The sequence below is a fragment of the Mesoplodon densirostris genome, chromosome 3 (genome assembly GCF_025265405.1).
Source record: "Mesoplodon densirostris isolate mMesDen1 chromosome 3, mMesDen1 primary haplotype, whole genome shotgun sequence".
Lineage (NCBI taxonomy): Eukaryota > Metazoa > Chordata > Mammalia > Artiodactyla > Ziphiidae > Mesoplodon > Mesoplodon densirostris.
In genome coordinates this window covers 139,931,574-139,953,671 of record NC_082663.1, presented here as the reverse complement: position 1 = coordinate 139,953,671, position 22,098 = coordinate 139,931,574, and the positions used below count along the sequence as shown (strand labels likewise).

Genomic DNA, 22,098 nt, shown 5'->3' with positions numbered 1-22,098 from the left:
ATTTTATAACTGGAAGTTTGCACCTTTTGATCACCTTTACCCATTTCACCTACCCCCTATTCCCATCTCTGGCAACCACCCATCTGTTCTCTGTATCTGTGAGTTTGGTTTCTTGTTTTTGTTTTTTAGATTCCACATATAAGTGAGATCATCCAGTATTTGTCTTTCCCTGTTTAACTTATTTCACTTAGCATAATGTCTTCAGGGTTCATTCACATTGTCACAAATGACAAGATTTCCTTCTTTTTAATGACTGAATAATATTCCTCTGTATGCATGAGTGTGTGTGTGTGTACACACCACATTTTCTTTATCCGTTCTTCGATGAGTAAATATTTAGGTTGCTTTCATGCTTGGCTATTGTAAATAATGCTGCAGTGAACATGGAGTTGTTGTTTGTTTGTTTTTCTTAGTGTTTTCGTTTCCTTTGGATAAATACCCAAAAGTGAAATTGCTGGATCATATGGTAGTTCTGTTTTTAATTTTTTGAGGAACCTCCATACTGTTTTTCATAGCAGCTGTACCCGTTTACATTTCCACCAACAGTGTGCAAGGGTTCCCTTTTTTTCACACCCTCTCCAACACTTTATTTCTTATCTTTTTGATGCTAGCCATTCTAACAGGTGTGAGGTGAGATATTGTAGTTTTGATTTGCATTTCCCTGACGATTAGTGATGTTGAGCATCTTTTCACATACCTGTTGGCCATCTGTATGTCTTCTTTGGAAAAACGTCTATTCAGATCCTCTGCCTGTTTTTTAATTGGGTTGTTTGGTTTTTTGCTACTGAGTTGTATGAGTTCATGTGGGGTTTTAAACCCTGGAGATCAAACAGGGTGTGATGGTGGGCATTGCCATCTAAGTCATAAGAAGCTAAAGGCGACAGCCTCCCCCAGGACGGTATACACAAGGGCCCAGGGCAGGAGGAACCCTCCCACCAGGGAGCTGCTGTAGCTGTACATTTAGCTCTTTATTTTTTGGCTGCGCCATGCGGCTTGCAGGATCTTAGTAGGGCAGTGAAAGCGCAGAGTCCTAACAACTGGACCACCAGGGAATTCCCCACTTAGCTCTCATTTTTTCTTATTGGTGTTGTTGCCTTTTCTTTCTCAAGCCATTGGCCTTTACCCTTCTTTCTTGCTTTTTCACATTGTTCTGCCTAGCTTTTTAGCTTTTTGTGCCTTTTCAGGATTTCACTCTTTCTTTTCCCCTTTTTCTTTTTTGACTTTCCTCTGCTGCCTTTCAGATCTTTTTTCCCTTTTCCTTCTGTTTTCCTTCTCTCTTGCTGGTGTTCTTGTACTTTCGCTTCTTTCTGTGTTTGCAGGTGTTGGCATCCTCCAGAGGAGCTGACCATATTCTGGGCATTATTTTTAACCTGAAATGACTTTTTACAGCACAGCAGAATGCAAGTGTTGGGCTGGTTCAAATCAGTGATTGTAACTGAAGGGAACCCGCCTCCCCCTAGTTTTATTCATTATGAAAAGTTGCACAACAGCATTCAAAGACTTTTAAAATAAACACTGTCATCCCGCCTCTCACCTGGTACTCATTTTTCCTGGAATTCTTTTCTTTACCTGTTTACACACCAGTTCTTCCATAAGATTAAGCATAATGGTGTCTTCTTCACTTTTCTTGCTCACTAAATCAACGGCAAGTTTGCCATGTCCTGCTTTTTTCCCCTTCATGCGGTAGAAGACCAACATGTGTAAGCCTTTACAGCTAACATCTTAGTGGCTGCTGAATTCCTCCCCCTGCTGGCCTACTCCTGCAGATCCCCTCCTCCCCACTGGCGGGCGGCTCGCTGAGGTTGGGAAGAGAGACCGTGGACACGGTGGGATGTGTGAGGGTTTGGCCACCAACCAGGCTGAATCCAAGCGTGGCCTCAATTTGCCGCTTGATCCTAGACTGGGTGGTTACCTTCTCTGAACAGCGACATTTTGGGGAATCTGGAATGTCTGGAACATGGAATGTCTTCGATGCCAAGCTGAGGATTTTGAACTTCCTGCCTGTCATTGTGGGAGCAGTCACTGGCCAGCTGTCTCCTGGCGTCTGGGGCTAGTCAGTGGTTTTTGCGCAGCCCTTGGGTGGGCGGCTGGTGGAGGACGAGATGGGTGGGGATGAGACCTGGAGCGAGGAAACCAGTCTGAAGCTTCTGTGACTGGTGATTCATGATGATGTGCAGAAACTCCTGTTCTGGTTCCGGAGCCAGAGAACAATCTCAAAGGATAAGGGTGTCTTTTCCCTCTGAGCTCCTGGACACAACAAAATCCCATCGGTCAGTGAATAGAAAACGACTCTGGGCTGCTGCTCCTTCCTGAACGACTGTGTTGTTTGTGTTGGAATCAGGATTATTTAAGAGCATTAACATTTCCTTTTTCTAAATTGAGTAAGTGTATTCTCTCTGAAAATAAACTACAGGCCACGTATAGAGGATGTTTAAAGTGCATACATTTTGATTTTCATTATTGTGTATTTTGGTGATAACAGAATTGAGAGACACTTCTTTTTGGAAGGGTTTTGTGTCCACCTTTGACCAATATCTGTGGTTTTGTTTACAGATTCACACTGGAAATCCATTATATGAATCTTATTACAAGCAGGTAAGTTTTCACGAGTGTCTTTTTGGATTGAAATTAGAGTGAGTGACTCAGAAACCACAGCTGTGAATTGCAGCCCAGTAAGGCCTTTCGTCCCTTTCTGTTTCCAAATTATCAGCTAGCAGCCAGTGTCATGGGTAATGCTTCTACCTGCTGCTCTGTTGCTGAAGCCTTGTCTCAAGTGTTGCTCCCCAATTCCAGGTAGACCCAGCATACACAGGGCGAGTTGGGGCGAGTGAAGCTGCACTTTTTCTAAAGAAGTCTGGGCTCTCAGACATTATCCTTGGGAAGGTATGTGATGAATGATAGCGATTTCTGTGGCCGCCCTCAGGGCTCCCCCGGCAGGTGAAGGCCGGCCTGTGCAGACCCCTCTTCATGCGGTCTGTACTCCCCTTGGAAGTGAGCTGGCCATTGCGAGCCTCTCGGGGCTGTAATTGGTAGATCCAAGTGCTCTGATGGCTACTGCCACCCTTTGCTTGAACAGCAGACAAGAGGCCTGAGTGCTCTTGGGATCTTGATAGCTATGGATTTATGTTGGCCTTGGAGCCAGGTGTACCTGGGTGTTCTCCGGGCTCTGCCACTGACCGCTGTGTGCCCCTGGGGGGAGGGAGGGGTGAAGGCTATTCACCTGTTCTGAGTCTGTGGCTGCTGTGGTGTATACATAAGGCCCACATGTAGCGATGGTGGCTCCTGTTTTGTGATTAAACAGTCAGTGATCAGCGGTCGCACTCACGAGCATTTTTGTGTTTCCACAGATATGGGACTTGGCCGACCCAGAAGGTAAAGGGTTCTTGGACAAACAGGTATATACACATATACACAGAGCAAGTGGAGGGGCTGAGCCAGAGCCCCCAGGCCGGGTCACCTCTGCACTTCCTTCCTCGTTGTCTCCACTGACAAGTATTACTGGTCATAAGTGTGGACATCAAACTTTTAAAATGGGAAGGTTTCATTTTGAAATAAAGGTCTTCTGAACTCTTGGAGCCATCTTTCATGGTTAGCGTATCTATTAATATTTTGTGTGCTTACAAGCAGTTGAAATGTTTTCAAAACGTTTTATTTTGAAATAACTTCAGACTCTCATGGAAGTTGCAAAAAATAGTTCAGTGAGTTCCCGTGTATCATTTCCCGGCTCTCACCAAAGCACACTGCTCAGAAGCCTGACTCAGAGCTGACCAGTTTTATTGATACCTGCACTTTTCTTGTGGTTTTTGTTTCTGTCGTATATAGTTCTATGTAATTTCATCACTTGCATAGATTCAGGTAACCATCACGACAGTCAGGATCAGAACATTCTCAGACCTCAGAGTCTCCCTCATGCAGCCCATTGGTAGTCACACCCTGACCCCTGGCAACCACTGGTTCCTTCTCTGACATAATTTTGTCATTTTGAGAATGTTCTATAAATGGAATGTGATAGTACTTATGATTTTTAAATGGTCGTATTTTAATTTAGTTTAGTCTTTCCCCAAACTATATTCCAAGGGATGTTGTTCCTGGTGTCTCACTGTCCGTGACCCGACCCGTCGGGAAAGCACCGTTAGCTTTTCCTCCCTCGCTTGAGATTCACAGTGCACATGTGTGTGTTAAGGGTTCTGAGGATCTTTGTGTAAGAGAGCCCTGTTAACTTTGCTTAATGCAGTTCTTCTAACCTTACTAATGTCCCCATTTCTCTACATGGGCATTCTGTAGACATCAGCTTGAGAAAAGCTGCTCTAGTGCTCATCTCTTTGAAGAGGTTTTGAAAACCATAATTGTGTTTACAGTTTTAAAAAGAGTCCATGTTCTTAGGCCCGTTGATCAATTTTTAAAAACTAGGTGATGCCACACGAGTCCACTAAGACTGTGGCATGGCCAGTTCTGGGTTAGGAGGAGGGCGAGGAGGAGCCAAGGCCCCTGCTGGCCTGGTTCAGGTCCTTTGTCCTTATGTGGGAAGTGAAGTCCACGTCAGGCCATTGGGGAGCAGGGCGGTGAGTGGGAGATGCTCTGTTCAGTGAGGCCAGGGGCATCCCAGTGAATCGTGAGTGTCAATTCCCAAACAACTGTGTCTATTTCAAACCATTTTTAAAAAGTCAATGCATATTTGAACCATCCTTTAGACTCTTAAACTGCAGTCTGCTACTTTTATAATCTAGCATTTCCTAAATGTTGAGAGCTCGTTATTTTTGAAAATACATTTATTTGAAATTTTACGGTGTTCAGAAAGCAACGGGCTAAGTCCGTTTTAGCATATTCGTTTAAACAGGGCTCCCAGGGTGAGACCAGTTCTGCTCAACACTGTAAGTGACTTGCTCACATGTGGTCTTCCTTGTTGAAGTAAACTGAAATCCCTCTTTCCCCAAAGCCCACTGCTGCAGACAGCTCTGCCACTGCCGCTGCCAGCTGGGTGGGGTTTACGCCTCCCCCTTTTTTGGATTTGCAGGGTTTCTATGTTGCACTGAGACTAGTGGCCTGTGCACAGAGCGGCCACGACGTTACCTTGAGCAATCTGAATTTGAACATGCCGCCGCCTAAGTTTGTAAGTGTCAAAATCCTTCAAGTTCACGTTATTCTAATATCATCTGTTTATCTATCTCTCCATGTTTTCTCTCTTCCTCTTTTTAAATTTTGTTTAATTGCAGGGAAATTTACATAATTAAAATTAACTGTTTAAAAATGAACAGTTGGGTGACATTTAGTGCATTCACAATATTGTGTAACCATCACCTCTATCTGGTCCAGAATATTTTCGTCACCCCAAAAGAAAACTCTACACCCATTAAATAATCATTCCCTATTTCCCCCTCCCCCAACCCTTGTCAGCCACTAATCTGCTTTCTGTCTCTATGCATTTGCCTGTTCTGGACATTTTATAGAGTCATACATCTGGCTTCTTTCACTTAGCATAATGTTTTCAAGGTTCATCCACATTGTAGCATGTGTCAGTACTTCATTCCTTTTCGTTGCTGAATAAGATTGCATTGTGCGGTCTACCCCATTTTGTTGATCCATTCGTCTGTTGGTGGACATAATAATTCATGTACAAGGAATTGTTTGCACACCTGTTTTCAGTTCTTTTGGGTCTATACCTAGGAGTAGAATTGCTGAGTTATATGGTAATCCTGTGTTTAACTTTTTGAGGTTTTTCTCCTTTTTGAAAGCACTTTGAAATGTGTATCCTTATAGTAAACACATCCTCCAGTAGTAAAATTCTGTGCCAGCTACAGTGCAATGTACCTCTTTCTCCTCAGCACGACACCAGCAGCCCTTTGATGGTCACACCGCCTTCTGCAGAGGCCCATTGGGCTGTGAGGGTAAGTGACCGGGGAAGGCGCCCCTCGGCTGTCTTTCACATGCAGTCATTTAGGCATTTATGACGTTCAGAACATTTCATAGGACGATTGTATCATCCACTCTGTTTCAGAGTGAGTATGCCACAGAAGTTGGACAAAATACTTTTCCAAATTAGAGTCTTTTCAAAGGCTATCTATCCCCTTTTCCTGTAATTGGGTGTTGCCTACTAAGGCAGTTAGCTAAGTTTCAGATGTTGGACTCTGAAATGTTTACAGTTGAAATCTCGTATTTCTAGGTCATGTTCTGTGGTTTTGATGCTTGGGTTGGTTAATCAGGATAGAAGGAGAAATTGTGAGAACTCTCAAGCATGAAGACTTCCAGGATGTCTTCGTAGCTTTCTTCCTTATTTCCAGCCAGTTTATACGTTATAGTTCTTTCCTTTCTGTTGCTCCTATTGCTTTTTGAAAAGCTTCTCTCAACACTTAATGTGTTCTTTTTAAGACAGGATGTTGTGTCTGTAGAGCTGTGTTACTGCTTCTAGAAAGAAAAACGAGTGGTGTCTCCTAATGAGTGCAGAATTTACTCCAGACGGCAATTTGTGTATGACTTGGAGACAGTCTCCCAGTAATAAGACATCCTCCCCACTCACTGTGAGCGGGTTGTCACATTTCCTTACTTTTATCTGGCTTAAATACTGACATTAATAGCAGTCCTGCTATGAAATAGACACCCCTCACCCACCCCCCAGCCCCAAGTGCTTTTTTGTCCCTTTTTATGGGGTTGGTGTGATCCCCCCTTGAAAGGGTTTAGATGGGAGAGGTCCGTGCAGGGACAGGGCAGGAAGAGGCCTCAGGTGACTGAGGGGTCAGGAAGTTGCCTTTGTGAGCAATCAAGCATGTTGCGGCAGTGCCGAAGGATTTCTTTCTCTGTAGTCCAATTGCACGGCGCCTACTTTGAAAAGCAGCTGCTTTGTTGTGAAAAATGGTGCCAAAGGGATCTTATTATTCCTTGAACCATTTCGGCCCCTTTCTGGCAGGGGCTGTGTTGAGGCCTCAAGAGAAGAGCTGGCGGCTGAGGAGCCTGTGAGGCCTTGAAGAGGGGAGTTGGGGCAGGAATGGCACCGTGGTGGGGCAGAGAGCTTTACAGTCCATTCAGAGAAAAAGTGACAGGTGTTAATGTTCTTTTCTGTGGTGGAAGTTCCTGGGCTTCCTGAAGCCTGAGCCAGCGAGTCTGACAGATCCAGGGAGAATTCCACACTCCAGGCGGATGCAGGGAGTTGGGATTCCCAGTGCTTATGGTGACTCGAGTACACAGTGTCTGCTTGTGCTCTGATTTCCGTTTTTTCTCTTTTTTTTAAAATTGTGGTAAAATACACATAACATAAAGTTCACTATCTTTTTTAAAATTTTTATTTATTTATTTTTATTTTTGGCTGTGTTGGGTCTTCGTTGCTGCACATGGGCTTTCTCTAGGTGAGGCAAGCAGGGGCTACTCTTCCTTGTGGTGTGCGGGCTTCTCATCGTCGTGGCTTCACTTGTTGCAGAACATGGACTCCAGAGCGTAGCCTCAGTAGTTGTGGCGCATGGGCTTAGTTGCTCCGCGGCATGTGGGATCTTCTCGGCCAGGTATCGAACCCGTGTCTCCTGCATTGACAGGCGGATTCTTAACCACTGTGCCACCAGGGAAGCCCTGTATGTCTTCCTTGGAAACATGTCTGTTCAGATCCTCTGCCCATTTTTTAATCAGGTTGTTTTTTGATATTGAGTTGAATGAGTTCTTTGTATATTTTTAGATATTAACCCCTTACCAGATAAATCATTTGTAAATCTCTTCTCCCATTCGGTAGGCTGCCTTTTCATTTTGTTGGTGGTTTTCTTTGCCGTGCAAAAGGTTTTCAGTTTAATTAGGTCCCATTTCTTTATTTTTGCTTTTGTTTCCTTTGCTTTAGGAGACAGATCCAAAAAAAATATTGCTATGATTTATGTCAAAGAGTGTTCTGCCTATGTTTTCTTCTAGGAGTTTTCTGATTTCTGGTCTTACATTTAGGTCTTTAATCCATTTTGAGCTTATTTTTGTATATGGTGTAAGAAAATGTTCTAATTTCATTCTTTCACATGTAGCTGTCCAGTTTTCCCAGTACCACTTATTGAAGACATTGTCATTTCTCCATTGTCTATTTTTGTCTCCTTTGTCGTAGATTAACTGACCATAAGTGCATAGGTTTATTTCTGGGCTCTCTGTTCTGTTCCATTGATCTTTGTGTCTGTTTTTGTGCCAGTACTATACTGTTTTGATTACTGTAGTTTTGTAACATCAGTTAGGGAGCTTGATACCTCCAGCTCTGTTCTTTCTCAAGATTGCTTTGTCTATTTGGAGTCCTTTGTATTTAATACAAATTTTAAAATTATTTGTTCTCATTCTTTGAAAAATGTCATTGGTATTTTGATAGGGATTGCATTGAATCTGTAGATTGCCTTGGATAGTATGGTCATTTTAGCAATATTAATTCTTCCAATCCATGAGCACGATATATCCTTCCATCAGTTTGTGTTGTCTTCTGTTTCTTTCATCAGTGTCTTGCAGTTTTCTGAGTATAGATCTTTTACCTCCTTAGTTAGATTTATTCTTAGATATTTTATAGTTTTTGATGCAACTGTACATGGGATTGTTTCTTTAATTTCTCTTTCTGATAGTTCATTGTTAGTGTACAGAAATGCAACAGAATTCTATATATGTTGCATCCTGCAACAAATTCATTGATGAGCTCTAGTATTTTTTTGGTGGTGTCTTGAGGATTTTCTATGTATAGTATCATGTCATTTGCAAACAGGGACAGTTTTACTTCTTCCTTTACAATTTGGATTCCTTTTATTTCTTGTATGATTGCTGCGTCTAGGACTTCCAGTACTTTATTGAAGAAAAGTAGCAAGAGTGGGCATCCTTGTCTTGTTCCTGATCTTAGAGGAAATGCTTTCAGCCTTTCACCATTGAGTATAATGTTTGCTGTGGGCTTATCATATATGGACATTATTATGTTGAATTATGTTCCCTCTCTACCCACTTTGTGGAGAGTTCTTATCTCAAATGGATGTTGAATTTTGCCAAAAGCTTTTACTGCATCTATTGAGATGATCATACGATTTTTATTCTTCAATTTGTTAATGTTGTGCTATTGATATTGAACCATCCTTGCATCCCTGGAATAAATTCCACTTGATCATGGTGTATGATCCTTTTAATGTATTGTTGAATTTGGTTTGCTAATATTTTGTTGAGGATTTTTGCATCTATATTCATCAGTGATATTGGCCTGTAATTTTGTCTGGTTTTGGTATCAGGGTGATGCTGACCTTGTAGAATGAGTTTGGAAGCTTTCCTGCCTTTTAAATTTTTTGCAGTAGTTTGAGAAGGATAGGTGTTAACTCTTCTTTAAATGTTTCGTAGAATTTGTCTGGTTCCTGGACTTTGTTGAGAGTTTTTAAAATTACCAATTCAGTTTCATTACTGGTAATCGGTCTGTTCACATTTTCTATTTCTTCCTAATTCAGTCTTGGGAGAGTATACATTTCTAGCAATTTATCCATGTCTTCTAAGTTTTCCAATTTGTTGGCATATAATTGTTCATAGTAATCCTCTATTATCCTTTGTATTTCTGTGGTGTCAATTATAATTCCTCCTGTCTTATTTCCGATTTTATTTATTTAGGCCCTTTTTTTTTTTTCCTTGATGAGTCTGGCTAAAGGCTTATCAATTTTGTTTATCTTTTCAAAGAACCAGCTCTTACTTTCATTGATATTTTATATTGTCTTTTTGGTCTCTTTTTCATTTATTACTGCTTTGATCTTTATTATTTCCTTCTTTCTACTAACTTTGGGTTTTGTTTGTTTTTCTTTTTCTAGTATCTTTTGGTGTAAGGTTAGATTGTTTGAGATTTTTCTTGTTTCCTTAGGTAGGCTTGTAGCACTATAAACTCCCTCTTAGAACTGCTTTTGCTGTATACCATAGTCTTTTTTTTTAATATTTAAATTTTACTGGAATATAGTTGATGTACAATTGTATACCACAGAATTTGGATCACTTTGTTTCCATTTTCATTTGTCTCCAGGTATTTTTTGATTTTCTCTTTGATTTCTTCAGTGACCCATTGGTTGTTTAGTAACATATTGTTTAGAATGCATGTGTTTGTGTTTTTTGCAGTTTTTTTCCTGTAGTTGATTTCTTGTCTCATACTGTTGTGGTCAGAAAGACTGATGTGATTCCAGTGTTAAATTTATTGAGACTTGCTTTGTGCTGTAGCATGTGATCTGTCCTGGAGAATGTCCGATGTACACTTGAATGTGTATTTTGTTGTTTTGGGATGGAATGTTCTATATATATCTATTAATTTCATCTGATCTAATGTATCACTTAAGGCCATTCTTTCCTTATTGATTTTCTGTTTAGATGATCTATTGATGTAAGTGGGGTGTTAAAATTCCCAATTATTATTGTATTACTGTCAATTTTTCCTTTTATGTTAATATTTGCTTTAGGTATTTTGGTGTTTCTATGTTGGGTGCATATCTGTGTTTACAATTGTTATATCTTCTTGTTGGATTGACCCCTTTATCATTATGTAATGCCCTTCTTTGTCTTTTGTTACAGTCTATGTTTTACAGTTATTTTGTCTGATGTAAATATTCCTACCCCAGCTTGCTTTTCATTTCCATTTGTGTGGAATATCTTTTTCCAGCCCCTCACTTTCAGTCTGTGTGTGTCTTTAGATCTGAAGTCTCTTAAAGGCAGCATATAGATGGGTCTTGTTTTTTATCCATTCAGCCACTCCATGTTTTTTGATTGGAGCATTTAGTCCATTTACATTTAAAGTAGTCATTGATAGGTATGTACTTATTGCCATTTTGTTCATTGTTTTCAGTTCATTTTGGTAGTTTTATTGTTGTTGTTCCTTTTTTTCTTTTTTTAAAATGCATACTTTTCTAATCTTTGGTGATGTTATTCCCATTTTTTTAAAATTAACTTTATTTATTTATTTATTTTTGGCTGCGTTGGGTCTTCCTTGCTGCACGTGGGCTTTCTCTAGTTGCGGCAAGCGGGGGCTACTCTTCGTTGTGGTGCGCGGGCTTCTCATTGTGGTGGCTTCTCTTGTTGTGGAGCACGGGCTTTAGGCACGTGGACTCCAGTAGTTGTGGCACGCGGGCTCAGTAGCTGTGGCTCATGGGCTCTAGAGCGCAGGCTCAGTAGTTGTGGCGCACGGGCTTAGTTGCTCTGTGGCGTGTGGGATCTTTCCTGGACCAGGGCTCAAACCCATGTCCCCTGCATTGGCAGGCGAATTCTTAACCACTGCGCCACCAGGGAAGTCCGAGTTCCTTTTTTCTTCTGCTCTTTTCCCTTCTGATTTGGTGACTTTCTTTAGTGTTATGTTTGGATGCTTTTCTCTTTTGTGTCTATGTAGATCCATTATAGGTTTTTGGTTTGTGGTTACCATGAGGTTCATGTATAACAACCTACGCATAGGGGAGTATTTTAAGTTGATGCTCTCTTAGGTTTGAATGCAGTCTAACAATTGTACATTTTTACTTCCCCTCGCCACATTTTGTTTTTGACATCGTATTTTGCATCTTCTTATTTTGTGTTTTTCTTAACTACTTATTATAGAAATAGATGATTTTACTACTGGTCTCTTAACCTTCCTACTAGCTTTATAAGTGGTTGATCCCTACCTTTACTGTATGTTTGTCTTTACCAATGAGATTTTTTCCTTTCATAATTTTCTTGTTTCTAGTTGTGGCCTTTTCTTTTCCACTTAGAGAAATCTCTAGCATTTCTCATAAGGCTTGTTTAGTGGTGCTGAACTCTTGCTTTTGCTTGTCTGTAAAACTCTTTATTTATCCTTCAAATCTGAATGATAATCTTGCTGGGTAGAGAGTATTATCGGTTGTAAGTGTTTTCTTTCAGCACTTTGAATATATTGTGCCTGTTCCTTCTGGCCTGTAAAATTTCTGCTGAAAAGTCAGCAGAATTTTATGGGACTTTGCTTGTATGTAACTAGTTGCTTTTGTGTTGTTGCTTTTAAGATTCTCTCTTTATCTTTAATTTTTGCCATTTTAATTATGATGCCTTGGTGTGGACCTCTTTGGATTCATCTTATTTGGAACTTTCTGTGCTTCCTGGACCTGGATATCTGTTTTCTTCCCCAGGTTACGGAAATTTTCAGCTATTTCTTGAAATAAGCTCACTGTCCCTTTCCCTCTCTCTTCTTCTGGGACCCTTATGATGTGAATATTAGTATGCTTGAAGTTGTCCTAGAGGTCCATCTTAACCATTTTTAAGTGTATAGTTCAGTAGTGTTAGACACATTCACATCATAACCATCACCAGTTTCCATCTCTAGAACGTTTTCATCTTGCAGAATAAAACTCTGTCCCCATTAAACACTAACTCTCCATTCCCCCTCCCCCAACCCTTGGCACCCACCATGCTACTTTCTGTCTATTAATCTGAGTACTTTAGGGACCTCATGTAAGTGGAGTCATAGAGCATTTATCTCTTTGTAACTGACTTATTTCATTCTGCGTAATGTTTTTAAGGTTCATCCATATTGTAGCATGCATCGGTGTTTTATTCCTTTTAATGGCTGAATAATGTTCCATTGTATAGACGGAGCATTTTGTTTATTATCCATTGTTCCATTGATGGACACTTGTCGAGAGTATTTTCCTAGGGCTCCCAGTGGCTCCAGCTTGTGGTCAGAGTGGTGAGAGGTTTGCCATATCCTCACGTCCCCTTGCCACAGGCTTTATTTCCATCAGAGGGCAGACTGGAGGTCCCTGCCCAGACCCTCCTCACTGACAACTCCCTTTACATGCTGCCCACATTTTGTATTTCAGAATGGTAGAGGCTGCTATTCTGCATTGCAAACCCTGCCCAGCCCTTCACTCTGTTCCTGAGGAGCTTTATTATTTGTTTATTTTTTATTGTCAGACACAGAGGACTTATTATGCTTGAAGTTGATAATTAGTTGCTTACATCTTTGGTTTATTTTTATATTTGGTTCTTTAATTGTTTAAGTTCTATGGATTGATATCCAGATTTCGTTCTTCATTCTTTCACCTTTCTCATCCTAGTGAACTAGGAGGTAGGTAGGAATGACCTTGGTCTCCCAGGCATCCCCTGTGGCAGGAAGTGAAGCCCAGCTCCTCTCTCCCCTGTTGACCTTGGCCACCAGATCCATAGTCACCAGAGGGCTGTATTCTTTTGGCTAGAGTTCACTCTGGAAGTGCAGTAGGACAATCCTGTACTCTTAGGTGAGCCCAGCGCTGTGTCCTTGCCCATTTTCAATCAGCTTCAGTCCAGGGCTCATTTTGGACTCTCACACTTTTTCACTCACTCAAGCTGTTTCTTTCCAACTAGGTAGAAGAAAAGGCAAAATTTGATGGAATTTTTGAAAGCCTCTTACCCATCAGTGGTTTGCTTTCTGGAGACAAAGTCAAACCAGTCCTCATGAACTCAAAGCTGCCTCTTGATGTCCTGGGCAGGGTAAGTGGTTCTCTCACACCAGGCACTGCTGCTGAGTCCAGTCAGCCCCATGCTCACCCGCCACGGACACTTTGAGGCCTTGCTGCACGGCCATGTAATGTCGGGTTTCATAAGAGCTGACATGGGTGGAGCAATTGCTGCAGTTGGGGTGGCTTGGGACCTCACAGGGTGCAGCTCACAGAGGCTCCCCAGCACACGTGGGGAGCAGCCTGAGAAGTGCACTCACTACCCAGGGCTCGGGGCAGGCAGAGCTGGGACTGAAACCCAGACTGTGATTTCCCCCTCTGCATTGTGCTTCTAGGGAAGGAGTATGGGCATATATGTCTGTATTTCTTTATTTCTTTTCTATTTTTAATTTTTTTTTCCTGCCTATGAATCTAAGGTAAAGATACTTTCAATTCTGCTGCAAGTTTAGATAAAATGTTATGCATTCCCTGCCTTTTTATTTAAAAAAAAAAGCCTCAGTTTTGTTCCTATTAAATACAAGTTTTTTAGATACAGGTTTCTAAACCAGACTGTTTTCCTTCTAATGAGGTTTTGCGTTATGGCCCCTCATGTTTGCTCTGTGCACAAAGCCCAGTTCTGCATGGCTATCTCTGTGCTGAGTTTCCCACTCTGTGTCGAGAGGGGATGGATGTTGTCATCTCTCTGGATGGAATTGCTGATGTGGCAGGTGCAGACCTAGAGCAGGAGGGTGGAGCATGGTCCCTGCTGCCCCAGGCCACGCCTGTGGGTCTGGCTCATGACATTTGGTAGAACCATGGGGAAAGGTGCAAATTCCTACCCACTTGGATTCACCTAATAATTTTCCTGTTTGAATATCACTTTTGCAGATACTGGCCCATTTGATAGGACCCAAATAGGACTTTGTTTTGAAATGAGGCCACTAAGAAAGGCGATCTCACAGATCCCTTTGTCTTCTTTTTGGCTGTGGTGTGGTGTAGACGGAGGCCTATGATGGGGACCCACGCTGATCACCAGTGGTCTTTATGAGGCAGGATGGGGTGATCCGCTCCTGCACAGTGTGACAGTTCTTCAAAATACCTGACAGTTGGGTGTAATATTGTTGTAGAGCCAAATCCTGAACAAGACAAAGAGATCAACAGAGGTGGAGTGTGCTTTATTAGAAAGGGAGCTACGGCTAGGAAGGGTGGGTTCTGCAGATCTTCTGCCTTGGCTCCAGGTCTTGTCCACAGGGGTCACTTCTCATCTACTCCTCTCTCGTTCTCTCCCTCCCTCCAAGCATCAACCCACACGTGTGCCCCTCCATGCATGCATGCATGCATCTATGTCCATGCATCCATGCATGCATGCATGCATCCACATTCACGCACCCATCCATCTGTGCATGTATGCATCAGTGCACTCAGGCATCCATCCTTGCATCTGCACACACTCATTCACCTGTGCATCCCTGCACCCACGCATTATGCATCCATTTAGTCATTCAGAAGCATTTTTCGGAGTCTGCTCTGGGCCAGCTTTGTCCTGAGCACTGGGAAGATGGGGATGAAATTAAATACAGTCCAGGAGATCAAATAAGTAAGTAATAGTTAAGATCTTAGTATTTATGAGGGCTTCGTATGTGCTAGATCCTGTTCCAGTGCTTTGCAGGAATGAAGTCACCAAGTACTTGCAACTACTTTGTTATGGATGGTGTCACTTCCGTTTTCCGTGTGAGGAAATGGGGGTCCTTCAGAGTGGCTGATTAGTCGCTCAGGGTTGCATGGAGAAGGGAATGAGGTCCTGGTGGTCCCCAGAGCCTGCACTCTTCCCTGGTGCTCCCCACCGCCAACCATTGCCTCCCTGATTATCACGGTTCTGCTTGCTGGGGACAGTGGTAGAGGGGGAGGTTCCTGACCCGCCAGAGCAGAGGGGTACAGGGCAGGCAGGGAAGGCTGCCTAGAGTAGGTGCCCCTGGGTTATAGCCTTTAGAGGGAAGGAACAGGTGGCAGATGACGGGTTGAGAAGGCCAGGCACAAGACAGCATGAGCAGAGGCAGCCTGGCACGCTGAGTACGGCTGATATTCTCCCCAGGCGGTTCTACCCCTGGGGGATGTTGAGCGATATCTGGAGACGTTTATGGTTGTCCCACCTGGGTTGGGTGTTACTGATATCATGTAGGTTGAGGCCATGGTTGCTTCTCAGTATCCTGTAATGCACAGGATGTCCCACCACAGAGACAATCTGGCCCCGAATATCAGTGGTGCTATGGCAGGGGAGGACTGGAGTCAGGAAGGCCTGTGTGTGCCATATTTTTGGGAACATTACTCTTCTGAGCTTCTGCTTCTTAAATTGAGACCAAAGATATAAAACACTCAGCCCAGTGCCAGACACCTTTAAGAGGGCCTCCATATGCTTGAGGGGACTGCAAACAATTTGAAGTCCTAAAGATCAAGGTGGAGTCCCAGGAGACTGGGCTGGGGTTGAGGGACCAGCTAAGGGCACAGTGGTCTCCATGTGCACAGGGACTGGATGCCGTCATCAGGGTGAGGTGGGGTGAGAGTGAATTCTAGAGCAGGTCCTGTGGTTACCCTGCGTACAGGACTAGAGGCAGGGAGGCCAGCTGGAAGCTCTGGCCTCTGTGGAGTGTTGGAGAGGCACAAGCCAAGGACACAGCAGCAGGGGGTGAAGAGGAGGGTCCACATGTGAGAAACATCCCTGGGCTGAAGATCCTAGTGATTGATTGGGGGCGGGTACCAGCATATGAAGCATCACGGATGGACCCTGGGCTTCTGCCTGGCTCTGGGCACTGGTGCCATGTGCAGCACTGTCCAAGTCAAACAGGCCCCGCTGGTCCTGGAGGGCTGACTTGGGTCAGGAAGGTAGTGCCTTGGTTGTACTTTAGAAAACCCAGCACACAGCCTTTGATCCATGCCTGCCTTGTCTTTCAGGATGCTAGGTTGGCCTGGTATATTTTGTGGCATCTTTCTCACCATTCACTGATAGGGGAGAGGAGACAGGATCCCACAGACCTACTCAAATGCATTCCCGTGGCCCTGCCGTGAATGGGGGCAGGGGCTAGATGTGTGTGTGTCTGTGTGTGTGTGTGTCAGTCAGTGGGGGCAGGAAGGCGGGCTTGTGTCCAGAGCAACACCTGCACCAAAACCAAAGAATCTAAAAATCAGGATGGACGTGATTATAATCATGATCATTTGTTAGAGAAAATGAATGTTAATATGGTGGAAAGGATCTTGGAATTGACAGTACTTTATTGGATGATGGTTTTTCAGAGAACCTACAGACTGGTTCTTAAATGCATTTTGATTGCCTTGTCTTAACTCTGGTGTGCAGTCAAAATCTGAGTTCTGGTGGGCATGCGTGCTGCCACACAGGCCCTTCCTCCCAGCAGTAACCCTTGGTACCGCCCGCCGCTAAGCCTTGCTGCTCTCTTCCCTTGCAGGTCTGGGACCTCAGTGACATCGACAAGGACGGGCACCTGGACAGAGATGAGTTTGCTGTGGTAGGCCCCTGCTGTGACTCTCTTTTCCCACTCTGCTGAGGAAGCAAATGTGCAGCTCATGTGGGGGTTTCTTGTTTAATTTTTTAAACGTTTATTCTGACATAATTTGGGTGTAATTTGACAGAGAATTCTTTCGAATCTTCGCTCAGATTCCCCAGTGTTGCTGTTTTACTACACTGTTTTATCCTTCTCCCTCTCTCCCTCTCTTCCTCTCCCCTTCCCTCTCTCCTTCTCTCTCATTTGCATATGAATGTATACATGGATATGTATACACAATTAATTTTCCCTTTGAACCATTTTGAAGTAAGTTTCAGACATGGGCCTTTTCATCCTGAAATACTTCAGTGTCTATATCCCCAAACCAGAGAATTCTCTTACATAACTGCTGTCCAATTCAAAATCAGGAAATGGACATTGTCTAATTTATTACAGTATCTATTATGATAGGTTATATCATATATGTTATATATTACTATGTCTATTATTGTATTAATCTATTACCTAATCTAAGGATATTATTCACATTTTGCCAATTGTTCCCAAAATGTCACTATAAAGTGAAAGAGACTACAGCCTCGTGTTCTTATAATCTAGCTCAGCTCCTGCATCTGTCTTTGTGTCTCATGGCCATGTGGGCATTTTTAAGGCCAGTGGTTTGTAGTGTCTCCCTTGGTGCGGGGTTGTCTGCTATTTCCTAATGATGATCCAGGCGATGCACTTTTGTGTGGCAGGTCCCCACCGAGGTGATGCTTGTTCTCCCCAGGGCACATGACATTGATAGGACATATAATGTCTTATTACATGTCTTACTACCTTGATGTCAACCTTGACCCGACCTTGATCAAGGTCGGGGTGGAGGCTTCAGGATTCTCTCTTTTCCTTTGTGCTCAGTCTTTCATGAGAGACACGTGGAGACTGAATACCCTGTTACCCCTACAACTCTCACCCGCTAGTTCTTGCATCCTCCCAGGAGTCTCACCTGAATCAGTCAGGTTTCTGGTAGTTGCCAGATGATGGTTTTCTAATTCTCTCATTCCTTGCACATTTTCTAGCTGGCCTTCTACTATAAGGAACTTGTTCATATCAGACTGGACTTATGGATATGTCCTCTGTTCTCTGTTCCATGTTTTATAATCCTTTACTGGCATGATTTATTTTGCCCAGTGGGAGTTCCTCCCAGCTGACTCCTTTGTCATTTGGTCACATCATATCATTCTTGAGCACTTGCTTACTTTTGGCATGATAGGATTTTCCTGGCTCTTCCTGTACATCCCCTCTCTCAGCTCCATCATCAGCCATTTTTCCAGGGACCCCCAGTTCCTTATAGTGGAGAATGGTATTAGAAACCAGGATCTGGGCACTGGGGTGGTCAGTGCCCCTGGGATACCACTGCTTCCAGGCCTTCTCAGCAGACAGAGCTGGGAAGTAAGTGTATGTATAGACATGCCCACCAGGTGCCCTAGCAGCCTGCCATCTACTTCCACGTCTGCTTCTGTTCATGCCAGAGCCCTGACACTCCCACCCTCTTCTCGTTTTAGCAGCAGTGCTAGATCTATGTGAGGACTGGGGCTTTTGTGTCCTATGGGCTGCCTTCCCATTCAGCTGCCCTCCCTCCACACCCCTGTAGCTCCCCATTCACCTCTCCCAACTGCCTGCTGTGCTGACTTTGCCTGGCTCTCGCCTCCCCACCCTGGGCCCATGTCATTCTGTCCCTCTTTTTCTTTCTCCCTTCCCCTCTCCTTACTCACGTCTTTGATCTTTCTCTCCCGTTCATTCACTCATCTCATTCCGTTAAATCTCAAAGTAGAATAAAGTAGCCCCTTGTAGTTAAGGACAATGCTCTAATAAACAGTAATTAAGTTCAAGCAAAAAAAAAAAAAAAAAAGTTGGGAATTCCTAAGTCATAGAAAACGAGGAACTATATCAGTATCCCTAAGATATATCTTCTGTTTTAGGAATTTTAAATGTCTTTAAAATGTGATTTTACAACATACAAATGAATGAAAGCTTATTATTATCTTACTCTACTATGGTGTAAAGCCTTTGAGATTTTAAACTTCTAGGTTAAATTTAAACCATTTGCCAAGGAAATTATAAATTTCTCTTACAATTCCACTCATAATCCCTTGCACCCCGTAATACTCAGTTGTGTTTTTTTCCCCCACACATCGACTCTGTTTTGCCTTTTTTACTTTGAGCATTTTCCATGTTTCTCCATCATCCTGTTCTTTTCACTAGCTGTCCATTATTATTTTTTTTATTGTGGTAAAATACGCATAACAAAATTTATCATCATAACCATTTTTATTTAGTTTTAAAAATATTTATTTATTTATTTGGCTGTGCCGGGTCTTAGTTGCAGCACGTGGGATCTTCATTGCTGCGTGTGGGATCTTCGTTGTGTCATGTGGGATCCTTTTAGTTGCGGCATGTGGGATCTAATTCCCTGACCAGGGATTGAACCCCGGCCCCCTGCATTGGGAGCATGGAGTCTTAACCACTGGACCACCGGGGAAGTCCCATCATAACCATTTTTTTTTTTGCGGTACGCGGGCCTCTCACTGTTGTGGCCTCTCCTGTTGTGGAGCACAGGCTCCGGACGCGCAGGCTCAGCGTCCATGGCTCACGGGCCCAGCCGCTCCGCGGCATGTGGGATCTTCCCGGACTGGGGCACGAACCCGCGTCCCCTGCATCGGCAGGCAGACTCTCAACCACTGCGCCACCAGGGGGACCATTTTTAAGTGTATGGTTCAGTGGTATTAATACATTCACATGGTTGTGCAACCATCACCACCATCCATCACCAGAACTCTTTTTACCTTGCAAAACTAAACCTCCGTCCCCATGAAACATTAACTCCCCATCCCCCCTCCCCCAAGCCCCTCATTATTTGTTTTTATATTTCTTTTGACAGCACTTGACTTCAGGTGTTAGCTAGTATCATTGAACTGGCTTTGGGGTGGTCTCCAGGAACCGGGTGATTGGCCTGGAGTGAACCCAGGAACACACCTCTCTCCTCACAGCCTCATGAGCCCTGAATTTCTACTTTTGTTTTGTTTTTATCATTTCTCATCATTTCAGCCAAGATTTATGTTCTTTTATAAGTGGGTCTTAGAGTTGTGTCATTTTGTGTTTCTTTTCATCACTAGCTGAGTTTGGCATTTAGTACAGTTTTTAAGTGACTGTAAATTTTTGCCTGTGTTAATGATCTGTTGGTAGCAACTTAAAGACTAGTTTGAAGTGGGGGGGTGGTTGTCATTTTGGTTTTGTTTTGTTACTTTTTAAAACAGACTTTTCAATCCTTGTTTTAGACAAAGTTTATTTTCCCCTGCCTACCTCGAACAGGAGAGCCACCTGTCCATCCTCAGCACACACACCCTTTTGGATAGTTTTCTGTCTCCTGAATATCTTGAAGTACATGCAGCTCTCATGGTGTGTCTTTTTTTCCCCTTCCAGTTTTCTTGAGATGTAATTGACAGACAGCACTATGTAGGTTTAAGATGTACTATCATGGTGAGTCTGTAGACTTCCACATTCCATTACTTTGAAAGTCGTCAGACCTGAAGACAGTGGCCTTGCTGTGTGGCGAAGGGACATGTGTGGAGTCTGGCATGATTGTATTCCTTTTGTACTCATTTCAGTCTCGGATGGTTAAACATATGTCTTAGAAAATTATGCATTGGCGGTGTAGCTCATCAGAAAGGTTTATTTTTACTGTGTTCCATTTGGAAGCAACCTCAAAAAGAGCAGTCTTCATCACATCACTGCAGGCCCTGAAAGCACTGCCCTCTGCCCACCCTGGCCCTGGGCCTCGCCATCTGAACGCCTTTCTCTTTTGTGCTCATAGGCCATGCACTTGGTGTATCGAGCCCTCGAGAAGGAGCCTGTGCCCTCCGCCCTGCCCCCATCCCTCATCCCACCGTCCAAGAGGAAGAAGACGGTGTTCCCGGGAGCTGTGCCTGTCCTGCCTGCCAGCCCCCCACCGAAAGACAGCCTCCGCTCCACACCTTCCCACGGCAGTGTCAGCAGCCTGAACAGCACTGGAAGCCTGTCTCCCAAGCACAGTATCAAGCAAACACAGGTACGGTGCCCTCTTCATGCATGGCCACGTCTCCGAGCAGCTGTTTGCACTGCTGTGTAGAGTCCCAGCAGGATGTTTTTCAGCAGCAAGTAGTTCGTGACCCAAGAAGGGTAAAGTCTGTGATTAAATTAAATCTTTACAATAGGTGTCTTAGTCCTCTCTGGCTGCTGTAACAGTGCTGTAGACTGAGTGTCTTCTAAACAACTGATATTTATTTCTCACAGTTCTGGAAGCTGGAAGTCCAAGATCGAGGTGCCAACAGATTCAGTGTTCGGTGGGGCAATTCCTGGTTCACAGGTGGCCGTCCTCTTGCTGGGTCCTCACATGGCAGAAAGGCCATTGAAGCTCTCTGGGGTCCCTTTTATAAGGGCACTAATCGCATTCGTGAGGGCTCTGTCCTCACGACCTAATCACCTCCCAAAGGCCCCACTTCCTAATACCATCACAATGGGGCTTAGGACTTCCAGCGTATGAATTGAGGGGAGGGGGGGACACAAACATTCAGACCATAGCAACAGGGATTCAGAATTAAGTTTCTCATTCACCTACACATAAATACCGCCTTTCCGCGAGCACACCCAGCCCTACTCACCCCTCTGCCCCTCCTGCCTCAGGCAGACCCTCTGCTGGTAGGGCGTGTCCCCAGGTTGCATACTGAGGCACCTGGCGTCATGAGGCCTCTGCTCACGGGGCACCTCATCTGGGGAGCCTGGTGTGACCACACCCCGGACCAGCCACCCTCTACCTGCTCTCCTAGATTTCCCACAGCTGGCCTGTTATGCAGTTAATTATGTATCATCTGTCCAGTTCCCCCCCAACCCCCTGCCATTAGCTTCATGAGAGCAGAGTTCGTTCTTGGTTATAATCTCAGCATCTAGAAGAATCTCTGGTACTCTGATGCTCATTAAAAATATGTTGAGTAATCAGGTAATTAAGGGAGGTATCCATCTCGTGTTAGGAAGACAGGAGGGGGCTCCAGCTCTCCATGTGGCAGTATCTTATATGTCAAAAAAGACGTTTCTTGTTCTGGCAAAGGCAGCATCATCATGGGCTCTTTATAAAAGGGCACCTTGGAGATTGTCTAAAACGTGCAAGGACGTGAGTTACGTGTGGAATCATGCTTTGCTTTCTGCCTCATTTGTGGTTTCAAAGG

At 43.7% G+C, this 22,098-nt stretch overlaps 1 protein-coding gene across 11 annotated transcripts in view; it reads left to right on the top strand.

Moving 5' to 3' along the window:
• The window catches only part of EPS15L1 (epidermal growth factor receptor pathway substrate 15 like 1), a 100,349-nt gene that overhangs the window by 20,275 nt on the left and 57,976 nt on the right, over positions 1-22,098 (top strand). For 10 of the 11 annotated variants that reach the window (XM_060093822.1, XM_060093820.1, XM_060093824.1 and 7 more), the window contains 8 exons: positions 2,554-2,595; positions 2,794-2,883; positions 3,348-3,395; positions 5,015-5,110; positions 5,823-5,885; positions 13,276-13,401; positions 16,805-16,864; positions 20,712-20,945. In XM_060093822.1, the coding sequence (XP_059949805.1) occupies positions 2,554-2,595; positions 2,794-2,883; positions 3,348-3,395; positions 5,015-5,110; positions 5,823-5,885; positions 13,276-13,401; positions 16,805-16,864; positions 20,712-20,945 (759 nt within the window). The remainder of the gene's footprint in view (positions 1-2,553; positions 2,596-2,793; positions 2,884-3,347; positions 3,396-5,014; positions 5,111-5,822; positions 5,886-13,275; positions 13,402-16,804; positions 16,865-20,711; positions 20,946-22,098) is intronic. The other variant, XM_060093821.1, reaches the window with a different exon arrangement.